Source organism: Stenella coeruleoalba (assembly GCF_951394435.1).
Source record: "Stenella coeruleoalba genome assembly, chromosome: 14".
NCBI classification, from domain to species: Eukaryota; Metazoa; Chordata; class Mammalia; order Artiodactyla; family Delphinidae; genus Stenella; species Stenella coeruleoalba.
This window is the reverse complement of record NC_137160.1, coordinates 4,051,794-4,072,856: the sequence shown is the minus strand read 5'-3', so window position 1 is coordinate 4,072,856 and position 21,063 is coordinate 4,051,794. Positions and strand designations below refer to the sequence as shown.

At 50.1% G+C, this 21,063-nt stretch overlaps 1 protein-coding gene across 2 annotated transcripts in view; it reads left to right on the top strand.

Moving 5' to 3' along the window:
- Positions 1-10,152, top strand: part of TSHZ1 (teashirt zinc finger homeobox 1) — a 78,061-nt gene extending 67,909 nt beyond the window's left edge. For both annotated transcript variants that reach the window (XM_079943088.1, XM_079943087.1), the window contains one exon: positions 5,572-10,152. In XM_079943088.1, coding sequence (XP_079799214.1) covers positions 5,572-8,771 — 3,200 coding nt within the window. In that variant the 3' untranslated portion in view covers positions 8,772-10,152. The remainder of the gene's footprint in view (positions 1-5,571) is intronic.
- The last annotated feature ends 10,911 nt before the right edge of the window (positions 10,153-21,063 follow it).

Below are 21,063 nucleotides of genomic sequence, written 5' to 3'. Positions count from 1 at the left end.
GGGAGCCACAGCAATGGCCCCATAGCGTGGACCCAACGGGGACGAGCCGGTGAACGCCATCCCTACCCCCTGCACGCCTGCGGTCGCTCCTGCCCTCACTGTGTGGGACAGATGTGGCTGAGGGGGGACGTGTCTCGGGTGTGTCCCCTCGTGGTGCTGAAGCCAGGCGCCCAGTGGTCTTGCTTCCAGGCACCGTGGGGTCCGGTCTGTGAACTTCCACCTGCACAGCCCTTGCCCGCCTGCCCCAGGCCCAGACTCTTAAAGTGAAACCCGGTAGATTCTGGATCCTTCTGAGGGCTCTGGTTCCAGGATGTGAGCCCAGTTTTGGAAGGTGGGAGAGGTTGGGGGGTAGGGAGAGGGGGCTCAGGCACGGCTGTAAAGGAATCCCTCGTACCGTTAGCATCTGTTATCAGCTGCGTCCTCACGTGGCCACGCACGCTGCCGAGTAGGGTGATGGGAAGGGTGGCGTGAGAAGCGGGAGGGAAGTGCTCGTGGGCGGGCTGCCTGGGGAGGCGGGTGCACTTCCTTCCAGCGCTGATTCTACCAGGCCCGGTGCCCCCGCGGTGGGGCAGGAAAACTACTCTGGGGTCAGATGGGTGTCCAGTGGTGGGGACACAAGACAGATGGCCCCCAGCTGCCCCCTAGGTCTGTGTTTCCTCGTGCCCCTTGTAAATTAGAATTGAAAAGTTCACTCATTAAAAAAATAGACACACTGAGCTAAAAGTACACGGTAGAATAGTAAAGCAGCCAAAGAACTTCAGCGCATCAGGATGAACAAAGTGGAGGAGGGTGTGGTGAAAGCAGGACTCCTGGGAGTCTAGAAACGGACAGCGACCGTGCTGGTGGAAGGCTAAAGGGATGCAGCACAGTGACCACTGAGCTGGTGGACTGTGGGTCTCAGGAGAGACCTCGCCTCCTGTCCATGGGACCTGGCACCCTCCTCCCTAGGGAAGGCTGAAGGAGGTGAGGATGCAGGAGCAGGGCCGGGAGGAAGACGGAGGCGGCCTTTGTGCGGGCAGACTCTCGGCGCCTCCGAAATTCTGCTACAGGAACCCTAATGCCATCTGCACCCCTTCATTGTTCTTCCCACCTCTTACTTTTTAACATTAGAAAATATAAAAGTAACAACGAACAAAGCCCTTCCCACGTTCCCTCCCCCAGGCTGGGCCCTGCCCTTCCAGGCTCCTTAATTCCCAGCGTCGGGCTAGTGGCTGTTTCCAGCTATTTCATTCCAGAAATGGTGTGAAATGGCTAATCCGTGCTTGTTGAATTGAAAACACTGAAGAAGATTTTGAAAACAGAGATATTGATCAAGAGCCACTTCAGTCAACAAGCCCATATATTCATTACCTAGAAAAAAACCACTAGTAACATTTTCGAAAAGAATTTTTCCGTTGTACTGTGAATAGGTTTGTCTTCTGCTTTTTCCATTGAATGCCTCTCCCCTTGTCATTAAAACATAGTTTTTTAAACGTTTGAATAATATTGCATCTTAGGAATAAATGAAAAGTCACCTAACTACCAATTATTGTTGAAGATTCAGGTAGTGGCGAATTTTATATGGAATAATACCATAAAGGACATCTTTGTGCATGAAGCTTATTCTGTATTTCATGTCACCTTCTGAGGCTATCCTTCCAAAAGTAAAATTATTGGGCCAAAGGGTGTCAAAAAGTTTCTCTCCTTTTACTCTTTTTTCATTGAGATTCTCTCAATTATAACAGTATGATGAGCACATAAGAGGTGTCCTAAACACTGATACAGAATTACTTTGGGCCAGGGACTTCCCTGGTGGTCCAGTGGTTAAGACTCTGCACTTCCACTGCAGGGGGTATGGGTTCAATCCCTGGTCAGGGAACTAAGATCCCTGCATGCTGCGCAGCACAGCCAAAAAAAAAAAAAAAAAGAATTACCTTGGGGTCATTAATTCATTCACAAGCATTTACTCAAAGTGTTTGTTGGCATTGAGATGCTAATTAGACAAAGGAAAGTAACTCGGTCCTGATGCTGGCAGAGTGGCTTGACCTCCGGCTGGGAGTCAGGTGACCCACCTTTGAATCCTTGTTTGTCTCCTCTGGGACCTTGGGGAAGTCGGTCAACTTCTCCAAGACCAGTTTTCTCATCTTCAAAATGGGCATTTTCAGGGATGCTAACTTGAAGGGTTGTGAGGGTTAAAATAGGGTGAAGAAAGAAAATGCCCAGCTGGGGGAGGTAGGCAGGGGTGGCACTCAGCAATTTTAGTTGAATGAGCAAGTTCACGGTTTGATTATGAGGACAGACAGGTAGACATCTCTTAATGCTTCCGGGAATGAACTCTGGGAGGGGATTAAAAGGCATCTTGAAGGCGATGACATCGGAGCCTCCCCTTGAGGACGAGCATCGTCACCAGGTGGAGATGTGGGTGGGGTGCCCCCTGGGACCAGGACGCGTGGGGACTGGACATGTGGCGGAGGGAGGGGTGCACGTGAGGACTTGCGCCCCCTGTGCAGCTCGTGGACTCTAACAGCGATTTTAGCTCAGGGGTTGTGGAGGAAGAAAGAGTGTGGCAGGACAGGAGGGCAAGACGCCCAGCTGAGCGGCTGTTGCACATCTGATGAGAGCCTGGAGGGTCCCAATTAGGGCAGGGGCCCTGCTGGCTATGGAGCTGGACCACGGGAGGCACTGAGGACAGCCGTCGCTCTTCTGGCGTGGACACTTGTTCGGGGTGATTCAGTACAGCTGAGTCAGGAGACTCCCAGCTCAGGAGGAGGAAGTGGGCTGTCACTGGGGCGGGGGCTGGAGGGGGCAGGGGCAGTCGTGTGTCTGCACGAAGTTGACTGGGGGTGCCTGTGGAACGCCCACGTCGCGACGGACTCCGGTCACAGCAGCTGGGGCCCCTTCTATGTGCCAGCCGTGAGGCGGACTCAGACTACAGGCATCGCGAAGGCCAGCTTCCCCCGACGGGGCGGGAGAGCCGAGGGCCTGCACCCAGTGGCCTTGCAGGTGGACGTGGGTCCAGTGCTTGCGGGCATGCCCTGGAGGAGTCACGGAAGAAGTCAAGGTTGGCTGGAAAGAGGCTGCGGAGGGACCGGCCAAGAGTGACAGGCAGGGCGGGTGGAGGAAGCCGGCGGCGCCCTGGCCCCGGAGAGCACGGTGTCACACCCGGAGTGCTCTGGGCAGGGGGGCTGGGGGCCGCGTCCCCGCGGGGATGCTCGGCCCGGGGCAGGGGATGCCGGCGGGTCCGCCCTGGGGCTCCCCTGGCTGCCTGCTCACCCAGCTTCTTGTCTCCCCTGGGAGATGAGCTCCAGGAAGGCAGGCACATTAGGGGTCCCCCTCCACCTCCTGGATAACGGGGGACGGGTGTCCAAGGGAGGGAACGGCAGAAACCAGTGACCCTTAGGAGGCCGGGGTTTGCTCTGTGTGGTTCCAGGAGTAACTGTCGCCCTGGGGCTGGGGGTGGCCTACAGGAGGCATTTGAGCTCAGCCTGGGGGCCCCCAGGTGCAGGCTGCTCTGTCGGGAGCAGGGCAGGCCCGGGATACAGCAGGGCCTGATGACATTCCACTCTGCTGGGACATGGACATGCAGGTGGGCAGTTGCCAAGCAAGTCATGTGCGTGCGGTTCCAGGCCCTGAGATGCCACCCGCAGAGTGAGGACCGGTGGGTGACAAACACACCCCGGAGGTGTGGCAGCGAGTCCCCCGCGACGGCACAGGACTCACGGACTGTAATTCCCCGACTCGTTAGTGGACTCTGATGCAGTTCTGCCTTCCGCTGGGAAACACCGTGGACATGCGTGCCTGGGTCGCTCAATGCTGCCACCCAGGCGTGGGGACGGCCGCGAGGGGAAGCGGGGGTGGGCAGGGATGCTGAAGGGCCCCGTGGAGCGGCTGTCACTCGCCACGTGTTCACTTGTGCTCACGAGCGATCGTGCCTGGAGCTCTCGGCGTGTGGGCGCAGACCCTCCCGTGTGTCTCCCTCCTGCCCGCGTCCGCCCTCTGGGCAGCCACCTCCTTCTCTGTCTCTCCATCACTGTCCCTGAAAACGCGGTGCTCTCTGCACGTTCCCTTGGGGTCTGGTGCTGATAACGTGATAATGAGTGATTCTACTTAATGAGACACCCTCTCAGGTCGTATCAGTGCATTTTAATGGGGCCTTTCTGGAAATATCTTAACCCCAAATTTCCCAGGTAGTTGACGGAACGCTAATTGTTCCCTCAAAAAAAAAAGGAAAAAAAAGGAAAAAGAAGTAAAAGTGTGCTTTGGTCAAATCAGTTAAGAGGTGCAGGCAGTGATGTCCCCTTGGGGACTGACAACATCCGTCACATAGTAAAGGGTCTAAAATGTGTTGCAGTAGAAGGTCGGATTCCGTCTAGCGGTTTATGTGCCGTCCATCCCTCCCCTGCTTGGGACAGCTGTCCGTATCCTGAGTTTTTCTGGGAGATGCCGCCTTCACCCCGAGAAGTCACCCTCTGTGCAGCTGTGGCTGTAGCGGGCCACCGTAGCGTATACTATAGGCCTTGTTGAGAATAAAATTTGCTTTATTGTGCCAAAATATTCGTAACACGAAAGTTACCATTTTAATCATTTTTAAGTGCACGGTTCAGTGGTATTAAGTACATTGACCCTGTTATGCAGCAATACCCACCATACACCTCCAGAGCTTTGCGTCTTCCCAGATTGAAACTCTGAAGCCATTAAACACCGCCTTTGCATTCCTCCCTCTCCCCCAGGCCCTGGAAACCACGGTTCCACTTCCTGTCTGTAAGCCTCACTGCTCTAGGTGTCTCATCTAAGGGGACTCCTACAGTATTTGTCTTCTTGCGTCTGGCTTATTTCACTGAGCGTAGCGTCCTCAGGGTTCATCCATGCCATAGCATATGTCAGAATCTCCTTCCTTTTAGAGGCTGACTAATATTCCATGGTCTGTATAAACCACAGTTTGTTCACCCATCCATCCGTCAACAGACATTTAGGTTGTTTCCACCTTCCGGCTCTTGTGAATAATGCCGCTTTGTACAGACGTGGCTCTTTGACCCCTGTCGGGTGTCACCTGTGGGAGACTTCTGCTCCATCCAGGCAGGGGGGCGCTGGTGGGGCTACGTCGCTTTCTCCTTTTTAGGGGAGACCAGAGTATTTTTATCGCTTGCCATTGAGGAACGTTTTTATTTATGGAAGCCGTAGAATACTGTCTGTATTATCTTGCCCTAGAAGTTGACAACCAGGTCCCCCTGCCCCCTGCCACGGGGAGGCACAAGGGACCCCCGCTGCTTACAAAAAGAGGAGCCTGCATGAGGAGGGGCAGGGGTCCCTTCCCTTCCCACCCAGCTGTGACGGCCACACTGACATCTTTAAGAAGAGCACAGACGCCGCCCTTCCGTGGAAATGTATTCATGTAGGAGGGGGGATTCTCTTGGTGGAAACCTGTTTCCTGCCGTCGAGCTGCAGAAGGGGTAGATATATAAAGTGGAGGTAGCCTTGTAGCCTGGGAGCTCGGCTGAGAAACATCTTTTTAAAGATCATCTAACTGCTGGGGAGGCCGCGTCCTTGGAGATGATTTACGTCTCCTCACGGTGTTCCATTTTTCTCTCCTAGCTTACGTTCCTGAGGAAGAACTGAAGGCAGCAGAAATAGATGAAGAAAACGTGGAGGAGGATGGGCTGCCTTTGGACGTTCAGGAAAGCGACTTCGTGTGCAATGAGGAGGCGGAGCTCAAGGAGGCCCCGAGCTACCAGAACTCCCCCATCAGCACCGCGACTAATCAGGACGCCGGCTACGGGTCGCCGTTCAGCGAAAGCAGCGACCAGCCAGCCCCTTTCAAGAGCTCTTCCTGCAAGGAAGAGAAAGAGGAGGCCCAGGGCCGGGAGGGCGTCTCCTACCCCCAGGACAGCTTGGCCCAGATCAAGGCCGTGTATGCAAACCTCTTCTCGGGGTCCTGCTGGTCCAGCTTGGCTCTGGATTTGAAGAAGTCCGGCTCGACCACCGGCAACAGCGATGCCGGCCAGAAGGAGGGCTCCACCCCCGCCGCCACGCCCCCCACCAGTACCGCGGGGGCCACCGGGACCACGGCGAGCACCCCCAGCTCGGGCTCCGGCTCCGGCTCCGGCACCGGCACCAGCGCCAGCGGCGGCTCCGGGTACGACTGGCACCAGGCGGCCCTAGCCAAGACGCTGCAGCAGACGTCCTCGTACGGGCTGCTGCCCGAGCCCAGCCTCTTCAGCACCGTGCAGCTCTACCGGCAGAATAACAAGCTGTACGGCTCCGTGTTCACGGGCGCCAGCAAGTTCCGCTGCAAAGACTGCAGCGCCGCGTACGACACGCTGGTGGAGCTGACGGTGCACATGAACGAGACGGGGCACTACCGCGACAACAACAGGGACAAGGACTCCGAGAAGACCAAGCGGTGGTCCAAGCCCAGGAAGCGCTCCCTGATGGAGATGGAGGGCAAGGAGGACGCGCAGAAGGTACTCAAGTGCATGTACTGCGGCCACTCCTTCGAGTCCCTGCAGGACCTGAGCGTGCACATGATCAAGACGAAGCATTACCAGAAAGTGCCTCTCAAGGAGCCGGTGCCGGCCATCACCAAGCTGGTCCCTTCCACCAAAAAGCGGGCGCTGCAGGACTTGGCGGCCCCCTGCTCCCCCGAGCCGGCGGGCGTCACGGCCGAAGTGGCGCCGAGCGAGTCAGCCAAGGACCAGAAGTCGGCCAACCCGTACGTGACGCCCAACAACCGCTACGGCTACCAGAACGGGGCCAGCTACACCTGGCAGTTCGAGGCCCGCAAGGCCCAGATCCTCAAGTGCATGGAGTGCGGCAGCTCCCACGACACCCTGCAGCAGCTCACCGCCCACATGATGGTCACCGGCCACTTCCTGAAAGTGACCACCTCCGCCTCCAAGAAAGGGAAGCAGCTGGTGCTGGACCCCATGGTGGAGGAGAAGATCCAGTCCATTCCCCTGCCCCCCACCACGCACACGCGGCTGCCCGCCGCCCACGTCAAAAAGCAGCCCGACTCTCCCTCGGGGTCCGCGACCTCGGAGGAGAAGAAGGAGCCCGAGAAGGAGAAGGCGCTGCCGGCGGTGTCCGGGGACGCAGACAAGCAGATCAAGGAGGAGGGTGAGGACGCCGCCGACAAGTTCGAGCCCACCACCCTCTACCAGTACCTCCGCGAGGAGGACCTGGACGACAGCCCCAGGGGCGGGGTGGACATCCTGAAGTCCCTGGAGAACACGGTCTCCACGGCCATCAGCAAAGCCCAGAACGGCGCCCCCTCGTGGGGCGGCTACCCCAGCATCCACGCCGCCTACCAGCTGCCGGGCACCGTGAAGCCGCTGCCGACCGTGCAGAGCGTGCAGATGCAGGCGTCCTACGCCAGCAGCATGAAGCCTCTGTCCTCGGAGCACGGCGCGGTCCTGCACTCCCCGGGGAGCCTCACGCCGCCGCCCCACAAGAGCAACGTGTCGGCCATGGAGGAGCTGGTGGAGAAGGTCACGGGCAAGGTCAGCGTGAAGAAGGAGGAGAGGCCGGCGGAGAAGGAGAAGGGGTCGCCGGCCAAGGCCGCGTCCCCCACGGCCAAGGAGAATAAAGACTTCCCCAGGGCCGAGGACCTGGGCGGCGGCGGCAGGCCCCAGCAGAAGAAGGGCCCCGAAGCCGATGCGGGGAAGACCAAGAAGGAGGGTGCGGTGGACGCCCACACCCCGAACGGCACGGAGCCCCTCAAGGCCAAAGTCACCAACGGCTGTAACAACCTGGGCATCATCACGGACCACTCGCCCGAGCCCTCCTTCATCAACCCGCTGAGCGCCCTGCAGTCCATCATGAACACCCACCTGGGCAAAGTGTCCAGGCCCGTGAGCCCCTCGCTGGACCCGCTGGCCATGCTCTACAAGATCAGCACCAGCATGCTGGACAAGCCGGCCTTCCCCGCCCCGCCCGCCAAGCCGCCCGGCACCCTGGACCGCTACTGCTACGAGAACAGCGACCAGCCCATCGACCTGACCAAGTCCAAGAGCAAGGCCCTGGCCCCGGGCGCCGCCGACGGCGTGTCCTCGCCGCTCCGGGAGAGCGCGCTCATGGACATCTCGGACATGGTGAAGAACCTCACGGGCCGGCTGACCCCCAAGTCCTCCACGCCTTCCACCGTGTCGGAGAAGTCGGACGCCGACGGCAGCAGCTTCGAGGAGGCAGTGGACGAGCTGTCGCCCGTGCACAAGAGGAAGGGGCGGCAGTCCAACTGGAACCCGCAGCACCTGCTCATTCTGCAGGCCCAGTTCGCCTCGAGCCTGCGGGAGACCCCGGAGGGCAAGTACATCATGTCGGACCTGGGCCCTCAGGAGCGGGTGCACATCTCCAAGTTCACCGGGCTCTCCATGACCACCATCAGCCACTGGCTGGCCAACGTCAAGTACCAGTTGCGGAGGACAGGGGGGACCAAGTTCCTGAAGAACCTGGACACAGGGCATCCTGTTTTCTTTTGCAACGATTGTGCCTCTCAGTTCAGAACTGCTTCCACGTACATCAGTCATCTAGAGACACACTTAGGCTTCAGCTTGAAGGATCTCTCCAAGCTGCCACTGAATCAGATTCAAGAACAGCAGAATGTTTCCAAAGTCCTGGCGAACAAAGCATTGGGCCCGGTGGGAGCCGCCGAGGACGATCTGGGCTCCACATTCCAGTGCAAGCTCTGCAACCGGACTTTCGCGAGCAAGCACGCAGTCAAACTGCACCTTAGTAAGACCCACGGCAAGTCCCCCGAGGACCACCTGATCTACGTGACGGAGCTGGAGAAACAGTAGCCCCGGGTCCGCGCGCGGGCCCGTGGCACATTGCACTAAACGTCGTCATACTGCACTAGGCCTGGCCTGAGCCTCCGAAATCAGCCTGCCCTTTGTTGCTGACTGCCTGTCTGGACCTTGGTTTTTCTTACACATATTTTGTAGTTATATTTATATGCTCTTCGTCCGATTGTGCATGTTCCGTTTCTTTTTCCGTGAGTCAAAGTCTGACCTTTATTTTCAACATCTGTTCTCGATGTTCAGCTCTCTTTTGTAGGAAATAGTGGGGCACACTACTCAGAGACATTTACTTAGCAGGAAAGAAAGACACAAATAACAATGAGAAAAGACGTCCTAAAATTACAAAGTTGCCATGACAATAAAGGTCATAGAACCTCCTAGTGTCAAATTTAACCCTTTGAGGACTGTAATCGCATTTCTGTGCCTTTCACTCAAAAAAAAAAAAAAAAAGAAAAAAGAAAAAAAAAGGCTTAAAGGCATTTCATTCAGATCAAAAGCTGTGTCAGACACAAAACTTATTTAATAATTAAAAAACGAGCTTTTATATGCAGAACTGGTTTGTGAAGGAAGCATGCATGCAGCTGTTGGAAAATAGAAAGTTGTCTAGGACTCGGGGTTAGGAAGCCACAACTTCACATGTTTAAAACAAACAAAACAAAACAAAAACTAACAGCAGCGACAACAAACACCCCAGTTGCCACTATGCCCAAACCCTCTGGATGCTGAAAAAATGCCACTTTTGGCAAAAAAAAAAAAAAAAAAAAAAAAGTATGCAAGCTATTATTTAAAAATGTGTAAAAATGCTATTTCTTTTTTCTGTAAAATACTGCAGTTTATAGTTATTTACAGATGTAAGCTTTGGTACAAGCTGACCTTTCTATAAGCGTGCTGCATTGGTAAATGAAAAAAAAAATGGGGCAAATGTTGGAGTCCTTTCCTTGTAAATTGCCGGCATCAGCTTAAAAACTCCTGTATGTTACATATCGTCCCATTTTAATCTATTCAACTTTCTTTGTACCTTCTGGCTGTATGCTTTCTCTTTTAACTTTTTATATTGTCATTTTATATTAAATTTCTGTGTATATAGTGTACAACCACAATTTTTGAATAAAATTTAGTTCCTGCAGCTTGATTTAAATAGAGAAATTTTACTGCAACCTGCATCTTTCCAGATGCATGTATATCAGACGAAAATAAATAAATGAAAACAGAGCGAGCGATGCACTATTAATTATACATTTTGATGTTCTATCATTAATATTGTACAGTACATTTCGGTTCACACAATTAAATCCACTGTTTTCTCAAATGTAAAATAAACCCACATGCAGTTCTTGATTTACATAGATTGTCATGTCGTCATTGTTTTGCCTTTGAGATGTTGTTTCAGCGACGAGAGGTATGGCTTATGCAATCAACCAACAGAAATCCTGGTCGGAATCATCGTTTCATGATTTGTGTGCTGACACGCTTCGTTCAAATGAGCAGTGTTGCATTTCTTAAGATGATCATTAAAAAGTTTAACCCCGCTGGGTGCCACCGGGTTCCTGAGGATAGCCGTTGAGCGATGGCTGGCTTGTACAGCGAGGGACTGAGGTGCTTCCTTCGAAGAATGCTTCCGCACTATTTGGAAATGTTTACAGTTATCCTCTGTGTGCGTCCGGAGCCTTAACGGTGGGGGGCGGTCGAAGGGCAGGTCTTGCTCTATAGCAGCAGACCCTGGGGGGCTTGGAATTGGTTCTGCGTTGCTCCAAAGAGGAAAGCCTGATCTCTGCGCTTTTAAAAATGTACAGTTTTTATAAAATGAGCTGCCCCGGAGCACGGCGGAGGGGTGTTGCTCTGCGCGGAAGACCACCGGCACTCCAGGCCTGTAAGCGCTGTGACCCCGGCCCTGAGGTCCGGGTCTTCCTGCTGAGTCTGGCCTCTTTGTCGCGGAAGTACATAACGACATGAGCAGGACAATTTCTTTTTCCACCTTTTGCTTAAGTTTTCATAAAATAGTATCCTGAGAAAGCTTAGAACGTACAGCGCTCAGCTGTGCCGTTTCCATGATTCCCCTCCATGCCAAGCCCTTGACCCCTGTGGGAGGAGAATCAGGGCGGCCACCTCTGCACCATCTGTGCTGAGGCCGCAGAGTGCCAGGGAGGTTTGCTGCCTTCTCTTGACCTTCATGGGTAAACAGCTCTGTCGTTTAGGAGCTAAAGCCATTTAGACATTTTGGTTCAGTTTCTGGGGGATTACGTACTTTGGGCTCAAGGGGTGACGGGGAGGAGTGACAGGCCTGTGGTGGAGTGTAGTGGGGTCTTTGCACGATGATCCTTTGAAGTTCTGTTGATTTTATCACAGGCCTGCAGATGTATGTTCTGTGATTCTGAGCGGATGCAGCGGGTAAGGTGGTGTGACCGGCGTGAGAGGCCGGGACGGGGTGGGTTCGGTCCCCACGTGGAGCCGCTGGGCCGTTTGAAAGCTTGCAGCTGAGTGTTGACCACTGGGGTGAGGACGTGGGACTCGATGGGGGGGGGGTCCCTTCCTTCATTTTTCCTTTTTCTAATTCATCAGCCACCTTGTTATCTTGTCATCCTTCTGAGTTCCCCAGCCGATGGCCAGAAGGCTTGCTCATCTTGCTACCGATGAGACGGTGATCCAAGTTACTGTCTGACGAGGGTCCTAGTTATCCTAGTAAGTCCCTGGCGCGGAGCCCTCGCTCCTCGCCAGGGACTGTTCTGAGTGTTTCACACGGAGTAACTCCCTCAGGGCCCCAGGGGGTCTGTTACTTCCACCTCCTCTGCAGGTGGGGAGCCCCTGCTGGGCTCAGTGGACGCTTGCCCAAGCTCACAAGGCGCATGATTGACAGAACTTGGGCCTGAGCCCACGAGGCTTTGCCCCGGGGTGCGTGCCCTGTGATCTGCCCTCAGGTGTGACCGGCCCCAGGGGAGGGTCTGTGGTTTCTACGCGGCCACCCTGGAGCGGATAAGCGTTCTTCCAATCACCTCCCGCGGCGGCTCCCATCGGCCGCAGAACAGGCCAGCTCTATCTTCTGTTCAGTCTGAACAATAAGTTGAAATGATGTTAGTTACGAGTTTGTAGTATCCTCGACTGAATACAGGTCTACCTAGTAATACAGAAACTCGGTTTGTATAAATACAGATGGAAACATCCAGGGGACAAATTGGCTGCCTCTAATTTGAGGATTTACTTACACAAGTTTCTGCTTCCTTCATCAGTATTTGAAGAAACGCATCCCTCCTTTATCTGGTCTTGTGTGTCCCCCAGTGGACTCCACAGGTGGCATTGTGTGCTCTCCAGTTCCTCAGGGGAGCCCTCCCTCCCTTCCCCCAGGGGAATAGGCTGCATCTTCTGGAGCCTGAGGGCAAATGGCCCTGAGGGTCTGCCGCCACCCCCCCACCCCCTGCACCTGCGCCTGGTAGGAGGCTGGAGGGCCTAGCGAGCAGGCATCCTCGTAACCTTGTGTACACGCAGACATCACCCTATTTTGCATTTGTATTTGCTGCTTGAATATCGGGTTTAATAAATATTTTTTCCTTTCAATGTGGATTTTTAAAAGGTTTGGGATATTCCTCTGAATGTGGGTTGGGTTTGGAGGTTCATTGTTACTTAGTTGAGGCTTAAAAGATATAAAGCCTATAAAATAATCATAGACTCTAGCTGATATAAGAGAAACAAACTCTGAGCCATTGTATGCAAAAAGAAGAAATTAAAACCTTTTCAGATTTATGTTCCTACATTTCTATATTTGATAATCTTTGAAAAGCTTTGAAACATTAGTTGAAAGCATGTCTAAACTGCTTCCGAATTTTCAGAAACCTGTACCTACAAATAAAGGTTTCTGCTTTTTTCCAAGGTAAAATTTCTTCTTACTTACTTCATTGTTTTTCTGAAGATGGTGGAGACAGTTAAAAGCCAATTATCAAATTATAAAGTGAAAAGATACCAAAGAGTAAGATTTGGAGAGCGCTTGTAATTTTCCCATACCGTTTATAATAAAAGTAATACATAGACACTGCAGAAAACTTGTAACACACACACACACACACACACACACACACACACACACACAAATAAAGGAGGAAATAATTGTTTTCATCTAGAGAAAAATCACTTAATATGTTAGTGCTAGCATCTTTTTTTTCCATGTTTCTACAAAATAGATGCTCAACATACTTTTGTACTTGCTTTTTTTACTTGTTAGTAGATAATTTGTATTTTCCCATTTCATTAAAGATCAAAACTTTCTAATCTTATTGAGATGTACTATAACATTAATTAATTCTGTATTAGAATTTGGAAAAGCAACATTTAGATTCTTTTCAAGTTTTCAGTGTTACAGATGAGTACACAAGAATATTCCACTCAGTATTTCCATGAATATCTTTGGTTATTTCCTTAGAATAAATACCCAGAATTAAAATTTCTGCCTCACAGTGTGATTTGATGCCTGTGCCCCAATCACCCACGAGAGAGCTGGTACCAGCTTCCTCACCCTTCGCGGGAGAACGACCATTTCTGTCCACCTTTGCTTTGTGAACACAAGGATTTTTTTTTGTTTTTTAAATTTCTGGCTATTTTCACTAATTGGCCAGTGTAATATTGACGTTTTAATAATATTTTTAATGCGTATAGCCCATTGATACTATTTAAAGAAGAGATGGCTTAAGAACCTGTATGATTTTTTTGAGGACTTTCATGTGAATTATGAGTTCATTTAAATTTGGTGGCCAATCTACATATTTTACAGAAAACACACAACAGAGAAAGAAGTTGACAAAGGTCTGCAGCTCCCCTGCGGCTCCAGCACGAGAACATGACAGCGTGTCTTCCTGTCCTGTTCTCCCAGGGTAGATGGCTCATGAAAACGTGCCCAAAGACGTCAAGTATATCATATACCAGCACTGTCTTTAAATTGCCTAACTTGGAATAGGGAGAAAAATTCCATATTCTGGGATTTCTATGACTAATTTACAATTAGTATTTCTTAGGCAAACAAAGATAACCTCAGAATAAAGTGGACTGTCCTAGGCAGATGCGATTTGGTCACCTAGAGGGAATAGAAGGGAGGAGAGAAGGACAAATTCAAACGTCTAGCACAGGGAACGATACTCAGTATTTTGTAATAACCTATAAGGGAAAAGAATATGAAAAAGAATATATATAACTGAATTACTGTGCTGCACACCTGAAGCTAACCCAACATTGTATTGTAAATCAACTGTACTTCAATTAAAAAAAAAAAAAAGACAATGTCGGAAGTATCTTCCACAGGGTAGTTTCTTCCAGAGCTCAAGTTCAAAGCCATTGCTAACTGAGAACCGATGTCTCTGACCCAGGTTTCTGATAGGAATATGAAGGGGCTTATGCCATAGTTGTAAAGATTAGGAGGAAGGCATGTCACCTTCAGACCAGTTAGGATCAGGAGGTCCTGAAGGGTACATAGAGCAATAAGGGCTTTCACCAACTACTATTGAGAAGTTGACCCATAACTAGTTAGCCATTTTTTTCCTTCAGTCACACAAAAATATTTGCAACTTGATCTGACTGGTATAAAGATTGGTGATGTGTTCCAGGGTGATTGACGTCTACCAGTTGAACAGATAGTAGAAGCTATGGGCTCACGTAGGTCATCACATTTTGTTAAGGTATTTGAGATATGGTACAAAGCATACGTTTAATTGAGATATAATTGACGTATAACATCATATTAGTTTCAGTTATACAGCATAATGATTTGAGATGTGTATATGTTATTAAATTAATATGTTATTAAATGATCACCACCATAAGTCTAGTTAACATCCATCACCACACAGAGTTACTGAACTTGTTTTTCCTGTGATGAGAATTTTTAAGACCTACTCTTCTAGCAAGTTTCAAATATACAATACAGTATTGTTAACTATAGCCACCAGGCCGTACATTACATCTCTGGTATATGTATAAAGTATACTTACATATTTTATAACTGGAAGTGTGTACTTTTTGACTCCCTCCACCCATCTTGCTACATAATAATAAAACTAAGAAAGGTGAGAATTTTTTAATCCTTTATGACCTGTGTAATTTAAATATTGAATCATATTTCTAAGCCATAACTTTCTGATACATAGCTCATGCCATTATGCCCAGTTTATACTGAGGAATGATTGACCAATTAATCATTTTTCTTACCAATTTCAACCTTTAAAGTCATTACAGTTATGGAAGGCAAATATTTAGTTATGTTTTGATTTGTTAACTTTAAGAGACAGTAGTGCCCAAGATACCTTCCTTTTGTTTGTAATACATTGATTTACAAATTAGTAAAATGTAATGTCCACTTTGAAAGCTATTTGTTCTCCTTTTGGAGATTCCTGTCCTCACTCAGTTTTTGAGTCATGAATAACTTGGATATGCAGAGTTCTAGCATGGTGAGCTCAGATATCGGTATGTGGAATGACATGACAATGACTGTCTCTCGAGACTGGACTCTGAACATTGATTGGGACACCTTCTGTTTCCATCATTCCTTCCAACAGTTAGTAGAAACCAAGGGCATTAAAATCTGAAATGATCTGCAAACACAAATCTGATGGAAAGGACTCTGTTCAAACTTCAGATTACTATGAAAAGTATATTTCAAATAGGGGGTCATTTAAAGTGTCAGCCCTTTTCACAGTGATAGTTATCTTAAATATAATGTGAGTATTCATCTCTAAGTTCTGGTCAGATAGTTGGAAACTTACAGTGACAATGTGTAACATCTTGTTTGTTGTCATGGAAGCCCTGTAATGTCAGGAAACCATCCTGACAAAACTGGAAGCTGCAGAGAGGTGCCCAAGTTGCCCTCACTCTAGCTTCTCAGAAAAAAAGATTTCAAAAAAAGGAGTCACAAAGTTACAGGTGACCTCTTACTTTTCTTAAAATTTCTGTTTTGATAAAAGCATGCCCCCCTTTTTTCTGAGACACTTGGATTTAAAAATTTTTTTTTAATTTTATATTGGACTATAGTGGATTAACCATGTTGTTAGTTTCAGGTGTACAGCAAAGTGATTCAGTTATACACATACGTGTATCTATTCTTTTTCAAATTATTTTCCCATTTAGTTTATCACAGAATACTGAGCAGAGTTCCCTGTGCTATACAGTAGGTCCTTGTTGGTTATCTATTTTAAATATAGTAGTGTGTGCATGTCAATCCCAAACTCCCAATCTAAGACACTTCGATTTCTAAGTTTCTTGTTATTTTCTTCCAGAGGCTTTCCTTTTCCAGAGTGGAATCCCGTCTCAGGACTAGAAGGTCTGATATTTCAGACGCTGGTTTAAAAGTCATCCGTTTTGCCAATGGTTTCCACGCCAGGAGAATAGTCTAATGGCATTGCTTTGACGTGAATCGATGCAGTTGACTTTTTTGGCGACATTGGCAATGCAGTTGCCCAGTGCACTCCTGGCAGGAGGCACAGTGATTCCGCCTGACCGTATTTTCCCCTCTGCTAGGTATCATCGGGACATTTCCCAAGAACAACTTTGGCCTTTCTTAAGCCACAATTCCTCAAAGACAATAAATGTTTTTCTCCTGTAGGGATAATGTTTGGCCTTCTTACTCTCTCTCTTTCCAAGTGTTTCCTTCTTGAAAATCCCCACTTCCTAGAGTCCTTCAAGGCCAGTCAAACCCTCAGCATCGTAGAAAAGCCAAACGGAAGGAGCCCATGAGAGCAGGTGCGGGCCCGTAGGTGCCTGTGTTCAGGTGCTCAGGCCTGTGCTGAACAGCAGGAGGGCTGCGGCTCGGGGGAGGGGCGGGGCGGGGCCCACGCAGATTGGACACGCTGGGAAATTGTTTTGAGACCGGGTTCGTGGTCTCCGTGGTGTCTATTAAAGGTTACCGTCATTGTGCCGCCTGTATTAGGAGGGAGGGAAGAGCAGATAGGTCGACATTAAGGAGAGAGAACGTGCCAGTGAGAAGGCAGAATTCGGCCCCCAGACCAGTGAGGCAGCTGGTGAAATGCAACAGGTACAGGCCTGGGCATGCTGCACAGACGTAACCATAACTAAGTGGTCGGAAGCGAGAAAGGAGAGGGAATGACGTGGACTGTTGCCTGGGGGTCATGGCCAGGGGGATGGAGAGGCAGGTCTACCTACTGGAGATGGTTCGTGGATTTCATTTGGTAAGAAAGAAAGTGCAAAGAGCGAATGGGAGCGTGGCCTTGCTAGGGTTAAAGATCCTTAAGCTTTAGAGAGAATGTATAAAAGAAAATTTCTTTCTGAAATAATTTATGGAAATGCCGTGCTCCTTTGAAGGTTCCATGTCACCGCATGGCACTACGCAATGTTCTCTTTCTTCACCTGTCAGGCAAAGACCACCTCGAAGAGTCTCACTGCTGATTACTAGTTAATTGTCATTAATAAGTGACAACTGACATTATGGGGGCTTAATGCAGAGAGAAGAGAAAAGAGCCACAGATATTCTAATGAGCTGACTCCTACGTGCCCTCTATTGTTGTTGAAATGAGGAGCTGTCGTCATTGTTCAGGAGATGGGCTTCAATTGCTCTGGAAAATATTCTCTTTTAATTTCTTTATGCAGAGATAATTCCTGGTACTCTGTATTTCTCCCTCTCCCACCCCCCTCTGCTTTGAGCACACACGCACACGTGTGCACACACACACACACGCACACACTTTCCCACTGTCCTGTGAGCAGTCTAAAAACTCCCAACTTGTGAGCTCCTGTAACTTGTTCCTGAACAAGGAAGTAGGACCCTGTAACAAAGCAGATAGAACAGGAAAGACTTTTAATACCCTAGTCATAGGTGACTTGGATGGGGACCAAGGTGGAAAGGTCCAGAGCTGAGAAATGAAGAGTGGAAGCAAGACGAAGAGAAAGAATTGATTCAACAAGAAAAGTTCCACCAGTCACAATGGGAGAGCGACATGTGCTGACCAGGAGCCCGTGAACACACGTCACAGCCCATCCACCCGAGAGGAACGTTACTCTTCCCAGCGCTTAGATCTTTAAAACGCTGACAACAACCCTCAAAATCCCCACAGAATCTTCCAGAAGAGAAGCCAGAGTTGAGGGAAAATGATTCAATAGGTATCGAACTTTAAGTTACACCAGTTGCCATGTGTTTTCCGTAAGTTTCACCCAAACAGAACTTTGCCAGTTAGAATCCTTAACCACCAGGACCCCGTTCTTTCCTGCACATGTGTGTGTGTATATGCACGTAAATGCAGTCCTTTATTTTGACATTAGAGTAGAAAGCGAAGTAAAAAGTGTGCAGCCAAATAATACCCAAGTTGGCTGGAGCCCCTCACTGTGTCCTCCGTCCGTCCGTAGGGAAAGGGGAAGATGTTAGAACGTAGGCTGCACTCAGCTCTAATACTGAAGGTTTCCAGACAGGAGCATGGCAGGATGATCTTGGGGAAGACGCAGGCTGAAGCCAATAGGAATAAGATGCGTTGTTTTTCAAGCGCCAAAGCCTCCCAACAGCAATTTCCCGTGCTATCAGATCATTTCACACCATGCCATCCACCTTCTTTCAGGTCTTATCACACAGGTGCAGTTTCAAGGCTGCTGTTTGAAGGCTGCACTGCTAAAGAGAAAAATCCTGGCTTGAGGCTTAAAACGCTGCCGTGCAGTCGCTCCTTTGTGCGATGGCAGACCCTCTGCCGCGTTCCTTTCTGCTCCGTGATGGGTTTGGGAAGCAGGGTTTCGTTGTGAATGGCAGTGGGCTGCGGGGCCTGGCCTTTCCCCACGTTGGCATCAACCTGGACCTCCAGAGGATCCTAACAGGATACAAGGCAGGACCATCCTTGGGTTCCAGTCGGTTTGCTGACAGCCACATGGCAACACTCTTGACGTGTGTCGGGATCTCAATGAAAACGCCCGCATCTGGTGCGTGCGTGAAGCTGTGGGACCACATCTAGAGCATTTATACTCACGTCGTTGAGTTTTCAGACCTAAGTTCTCAGCTTGACACTTCGATTTGGTTTGTTGTTTTATTTGGAAACGCTGGAGCTTGGTCCCAGCTTGGTATCCTCTGTAACTGTGATCAGCCTGACACCAATATCCTCACCTAAGTTTTGTACAAAAATGTGGACAAGGATATAACGAGGTTGTTCCAGGCACTGGCTGGCCTCCCCAAGTGCACATCGATCCATCACTGGTCAGGAATTTGTTGGCTTCATGCTACTGTGGAAAGAGCACGGGATTCGGAGGCCGGAGATCAGACTATTTTATGAACCTCAGTTTCTGTTTCATCAAAGTTAGAACAGCACACGGAATGTGCCTCACCCTGGGATCAATGTTATTATTGTCGTTAGATTTGCTCCGTCAATTACAAATATATCTTATTAGACAGGCATCGTCTCTCATTCACAAAAATATCAAGACTTTTTCAAGCACCTCTTTTAAAGTGGCAGACAGACAAATGCACTGGTAGGTTGGTGAGATTAATCACGTGTCTGCATCGTGAGGAGAGCAAAACCTCACGGAGGTGTCACGGCTCCAAGGGCACCCTCCCCCGTTACCGCCAAACTGGCTCCATTAAAATCTGATTGTTGCAACCTCTAAGATGGGGGCGTCAGTAAAGTCTGAGTTGGAGAGAGAGAAAGGGGTCCGGACAAGAAGGAGGTAAGTTGTGGAAGGTTTGGTTTGGTTGTTCACAGTTGAACCAGGTAGACGTGTGGTCGGGATGCAGCGTTGCCGTGTCCTGCTCGCAATGCAGGTTTCCAGGGGAGATGTGCAGACGGGTTGCTTGGTCGATGAGCAATGTTTGGTACCGTGTGGACCGTGGGCCTCACTGGGCCCCAGGTGGACTATGGCGTGTTGTGCGTGGGGCAGAGTCGGAGGACTTCGGGGTGCTTAATAGAAGCAGGTGGAAAGCCCCTACCCTTTGCCATGAGCCCCATGGGGTTCCTGCTTGGTTTCCTGGGGGTTGGGGTCTGAACTTTCCAGAGAATAGGCACTTCCCAGGGGACCAGCAGCTGGCGTCTCTTTCCTCCGCTTGACAGAAGTCCTGCTGAAACCCAGTTGTTATATGAGGTCCTAACCCAGACCCAAGCTCCTCTCCTTGGGTTGGAATAAGGGTCGGGGAGAGGACGCCTATGTCTTCCCCTTGGGTTTGGAAGGTGTAGCCAGCAGCGGCAGGTGATCTCCGGGCTGGGAGGACTCACCGCTTCGTTCTGCTGCGTTGAATCAAAGGGGCTTCAGCGAGACCCGGGATCTGGATGAGCGAGATCCCATGGTCATGTACCACCGCCACTTTGATGATTTGTTTTTGGTATTTGGATGATTTTGGTATTTAGTTTATGTTCCGGAAACGTACATCGTTTGGTTCAGTTTTGATACCTTCCTTCAGACCAATTGTCTATTTCAGCTCACCCTCACCACGCTATCAGTTACCTGCATTTAGGTATTTTCAGCTGTTCGAATCACTGCTTAGCTTAGCTTAGCTTGATTTAATTTATTGTTCTTTTAGGTCCACCAAGCCTCATCCACAACGTTCGAAGCATCCCTGGCGTGACAGTCGAGGGTCTAGGGCCCAGTTTCACTTACAGCGATGTCAATAGACATTCTCTGCTTCTTTATTTTTCTTGCTGGCCTCATGTATTCGTTTCCCGTGGGTGTGTAGCAAATCACCGCAAACATAGTGGCTATAAACAGCACACCTGGATCCTCTTCTCAGCATCTCACTGGGCTGAAATCAAGGTTGGCTGAGGTCTCATCTGGGGATCGAGCTCTTCTAAACTCTGGTTGTTGGCAAAATTCAGTCCCTCACTTGCAGGACTGATGTCCCCAGCCACCAAAGTCTGCCCCCTGTCTCTGCCGAGTGGCCCCTCCACAATACAGCCACTTGTTTCTTCCAGCCAGCGGGACAGCACCTCTGTCGCTTCAGGTCTCTTTTATGAGACACCTGATTAGGCCAGGCCCACCAGGGATCATCTCCCTTTTGATGAACTCAAAGTCACCTGACCAGGAACCTTCACCACCTCTCACATCCCTTCCCTTTGCCGTATAAGGTAAGCTGATCATGGCAGTGACATCCGACCAGTCCCAGGCCCTGCCCACATTCCAGGGGAAGCAATCACCCAGGGCATCCGCGTCGCACCTGAGCCTGAGGTCAAGTGCCTCCGGTGTAAAAGGTCAAGTCCAAATACCCTCATGTGGCTCACGGGATGTGGGCTGACCACTTGATCTCCTTTCTTGCTGAGCTGCAGTCTCCCTCCCTTCTGTTCTCGGGTCCAGACATCCAGCTGATTTCAGTTCTGAAACGTGGTCCATTGTCTCTGCGCCAGTGCCT